This window comes from Poecilia formosa, unplaced genomic scaffold, assembly GCF_000485575.1.
Source record: "Poecilia formosa unplaced genomic scaffold, Poecilia_formosa-5.1.2 Scaffold1030, whole genome shotgun sequence".
NCBI classification, from domain to species: Eukaryota; Metazoa; Chordata; class Actinopteri; order Cyprinodontiformes; family Poeciliidae; genus Poecilia; species Poecilia formosa.
This window is the reverse complement of record NW_006800969.1, coordinates 30,449-34,794: the sequence shown is the minus strand read 5'-3', so window position 1 is coordinate 34,794 and position 4,346 is coordinate 30,449. Positions and strand designations below refer to the sequence as shown.

Sequence of the window (4,346 nt, the reverse complement as noted above, 5' to 3'; positions counted from 1 at the left end):
ACACCCACAAACTAACAATAAAATACTTGAATCTGCGTGTACTAGGAATTTTTTCATTTAAAATGTTCAATCTGCATTTTAAGTGCACCAAAATAAGTAATGAAGACCTTCATTACCATGACATTGTAAGGTCAAAATGAAAAAAAAAGTTTATTGCTTGATTCATAGTTGAAGACTATGATGTTTTTATTACATAAAGTACTTTGAAATGTTTTATTACTGACGTGTTATACAAATAAACTTGACTTGATTTAACTTACAGCCATAGAGGATTAGAGGTACCTAGATGTTGTGAATATGATAGGAAATTGTTGATTTTAGTAGTTAGGATCTTGAGACTTGACTCAGATTTGAGGCAAAAACTTAGGATTTTACTTAGTTTGATGAAAATTACTTGTCAATATCTGACAAAAATAGAAGGTTGGACTTGGTTCACTGAGGATAAAGGCACTTTTAATTTGGAAACTCATCCTCCATTATGAGGTGAGAGTCTGGAACTGAAGTGATCCATTCAAAAATCCATGTAACTAGTATCTTTTCCACTTGCTTGTACTCTTAATAATCTCTTGTCCAGAAACAAATGTAGATAGTTCTGCATCTTTTCGCATGAGTATATTGTGTCTTTGATGTGAATATTTTATCACAGCTGTGTATTGTCCTAAATGCAAAGGTGCTCATGGAAGAAATTGTAACCACACAGATATAATAGAAAATGTATCTGATGCAGCTATGATGTCCAAGCAGCTGACTCTTTGGTTTGTATTTTTTCAGTCTACAGAGTGGAGGTGAATTCAGGAATGGTGTCTGTTACGCTGCCCTGTAAAACCATAGTTCGTCTGACTGAAGATGTAACAGTAACATGGAAAAATAACACTGGCCGATTAGTCCACATGTATGAGGCCAGTGGCAAAAAGCCTAAAGAACAGCACAAGCAGTACAAAGACCGAACTAAGATTGAGGAACATTTTAAATATGGAGACTTCAGTTTGATCCTGAAGAACCCAACAGACAAAGATACAGACGCCTACACCTGCACCGTCTCCAACAAATGGGGGAAAGTCTTGATCAAGAAACAAGTGCTGCTCAATGTCAAAGGTAAGAACTGATGTAGGTTTCACATTTTACTTTTTCCTGTAGGTTGAATTCCAGCTTTCACTCACTAAATGATAATGTGTCTGTGGGCAAGGCACTTCCAATTAATTATTAATCCGTGTATCATATTTAAATGTCAGTGTGAATGGGTGAATGCATCATTACGCCACTTTGAGTCGTCAATATAACAAGAAATGCAATTTATAATTTTAGTCAATTTTTAGCTTTTTTGTCGCATTTATTTCATTCCTTAAAAAGCTATTCTGCAAGAATAGAAAAATTGTCCAAACAAAATTTAGGATCAGAGACTTTAAAAAGCTATAGGTTAGGTACCAACCAAAAAATAAATTTAAGAAAAAAAAGTAGGAACAATATAATTGGCATCTATAGTTTATCTCAAAATATTTACTACCCCTGGCAGATATGAATTCAAATTATCTTCATTTAATCTGTTTTGTTCCTGACAGGAAAGAGAGAAAAATTCTGTGTGATATATTATTGTATCCTTTTTACAACAGTACAACAGTTTTATTTTTTGCATAATTTCACTTATTTTTTAATTACTTTTTGGAGTTAAAAATCTCCCACCCAGTTTGCTGTGGTTCCAATCGGGCCAGCCTGACATGGCTGGTTTGGAGTGATTTGAGCATGTCTGTCATTATAACATGCAGTGTCAAAAATTACCTGTCATAAACTCTTACCTGTAAGTTGCTAAATGATAATAGTTACATATTCATTAGCATTTTATTTTCTTTCGGTTGAAATAATATTCAACAAGCCGAATGAAGGATCCACATTGTGCCATCAGACATCAAGCAGATGAATATATGTAACCTTTTTCCACAGTGAAAGAAAAAAACCCAACATACACTATGGGTTCCACAAAAACTGCGAATAAACAATAAAATTAACAATGGCACCTAAATTATGAGCTATTCCTCTGCTGTAAACTGAATGTATATAATCTTACAACTTCCTGGTCTGCATCAGTTGAACAAATGTCTCAAGGTGTCAAATGTTTGTGCAGCATTTTTTTTGTTGTTTATGCTGTTCATTTTAAAGATATCAAGAAATGTTTCCAGAGGTCATGAAAGGTCAACCAGTTCCCCCATTCATTCATGTGTTATATCTTAACTAAACCAATGGGTTTTACAAGAATAAAACTGAAAAGTGTTTACAAGGATGTACTTAGGAAGGTGGATTATTGCTTCCAGGAGACATTTTTCCTCCAAACTTGTGAATCCGTAATAGTTATTCCTCTCTGCCATCATTGCAGTGCTTACTGTTGTAAACTACACAGGACAAAACACCATGATGTTCGCTGCAGTGGGAGGGGTTTCACAGGAGCTCAGCTCAGTGAGTCTTGTGGACCTTGAAAGTTTGTCAGTGAAGCCAAACTGGTTTCAGGTTGAATATGTTTCACATTGGATCTGGTTGGTTTGAACAGATTTTTGTTTTGCCTATAAAAATAAAATTGTTGTTTGAAAACAGAATGTTTCATTTGGATTATTAGGTTAACTCTTTGTGATATTAAAATTAGTTTGATAATTTGAAACATATAATTGTGACAACTAAGAAAAAACTGAATATATATGTAATTCTTTCCCAGTTCAACTTTTGTAATTTGTAATTTGTTAAAATTTCAGTGTGTGATCTCTATTTTCTGTTTTTATGCAAGCAGCATATGTATACTATCATGGATAGTCTTAAGTTTGATTAGGCCATAATTAATTGTGATCAAAACAATTCAGTCAGATCATTACTTTTTGTTTTCTTCATATTCTAACTTTCTCCTCTCCTCCATCCAGCTGGTCCTGACTCTCTCATCATAGCCATAGACTTTGGTTCAGGATTCAGTGGCTACGCCTTCAATGCTAAACCCAGAGAGGAAGGAAGTGAGACCCAGATAAAGAGATGGGGAAAGGAACTTGGACTTGACACCCCAAAGACTCCAACCTGCATCCTGTTTGATGAACATGAAGAATTTATGAAGTTTGGTTATGAAGCTAAAACAGCGTTTAATAATATGAGAGGAGAAGAAGCTGAGAAACATTATTTCTTTGAAGACTTCAAGATGGCCCTTGAATGCAGTGTAAGTTGAAGAATGATCAGGGGACTCACGCATACATACAAAAAATGTGCAGCACCTTATTATGCATACAAGTTGGCAGGTATAAAAATGAATGTGGCATGAAAGTTTATGTAAATATATGTAAACTTCTTACCTGCCATGAAAATGTGCATCAGCCATGCAAAGCCATTTTGTAGATAACTACAAAGCACAAAACTCACCTAAATACAGTGAAACCTGACAGTCAGTGTTATTTAGACCAAGCATCAAACCCAATGTTATTCCATTATCTCAATCTTTTATTGTTTAAACTTAAATGATGTAACTGAATGACATAAATGTCACTCAGACAATAACAAGACACACACACACACACACACACACACATGCACACACACACACATATACACACAAAATAAATAAAATAAAAGTTTTGAAAACCTCACTCAAATATAAATAGTAAATCTACTCAGTTTTTGTCACATAAAGATGCAATGCATAGGTTTGTGTGCCGAAGCGCATGAAATGCATGTTATCTGCGGGGTAATTTTTCATGTCAATGTTATTGTCATGAGGCTGATGACTCCATGACACTTTCAGTTTGACCCATTAGGATTTGATTAAGAACCAGATTTGTTCTTTGTAATTTCTGTCCAGTAAAACTATTAATCTATAAATCAGTAGACAGGTCTATATAAAGATATAATCCATGTTTCTGTCTCATATTTGTATGGCATTAAAGGACCTGGAACTTTTGTTTTTCCACTGAAAGCTCTGGTTTGCACAGTAAATGCCATGTGGGTGAAATTTTATGGATGATAGTCTGATGTCCCATTCTCCTGAAGGCAGCACAGAGCTGCACCACCAGAAACAGAAACACTGAAGAAAAGAAGAGCTATGATTAATGTAGTTACAGTTCTATCCATGTTTTAATGCTGCAGAGCTCAGTCGTTTTGCAAATAGATCAAAGTTTAAACTGGCATGTTGTTCATCTTTTATCTGGTTATTTTGTGGAATATTTAACAATTAGAAAATGGCAAAGAATAAGAATATTTTTTCCACTGTTTGGCTGCTGTTAGGCCTACCGATTTTAACTTGAATGTTCATTGCATTTTTCGTAGGGGCTTGTGAAAATAATTTCTATTCCCATGGCTTTTTTGTTCTCTGGGAAATTATTTTTGAT

General features: G+C 34.6%; 1 protein-coding gene across 1 annotated transcript in view; it reads left to right on the top strand.

The window, feature by feature from the left end:
* The first annotated feature begins 729 nt into the window (after window positions 1-729).
* LOC103132397 (heat shock 70 kDa protein 12A-like) overlaps window positions 730-4,346 on the top strand; it is a 21,200-nt gene continuing 17,583 nt past the window's right edge. Inside the window, exons 1-2 of the mRNA XM_016667364.1 lie at window positions 730-1,095; window positions 2,901-3,184. Coding sequence (XP_016522850.1) covers window positions 798-1,095; window positions 2,901-3,184 — 582 coding nt within the window. The 5' untranslated portion in view covers window positions 730-797. The remainder of the gene's footprint in view (window positions 1,096-2,900; window positions 3,185-4,346) is intronic.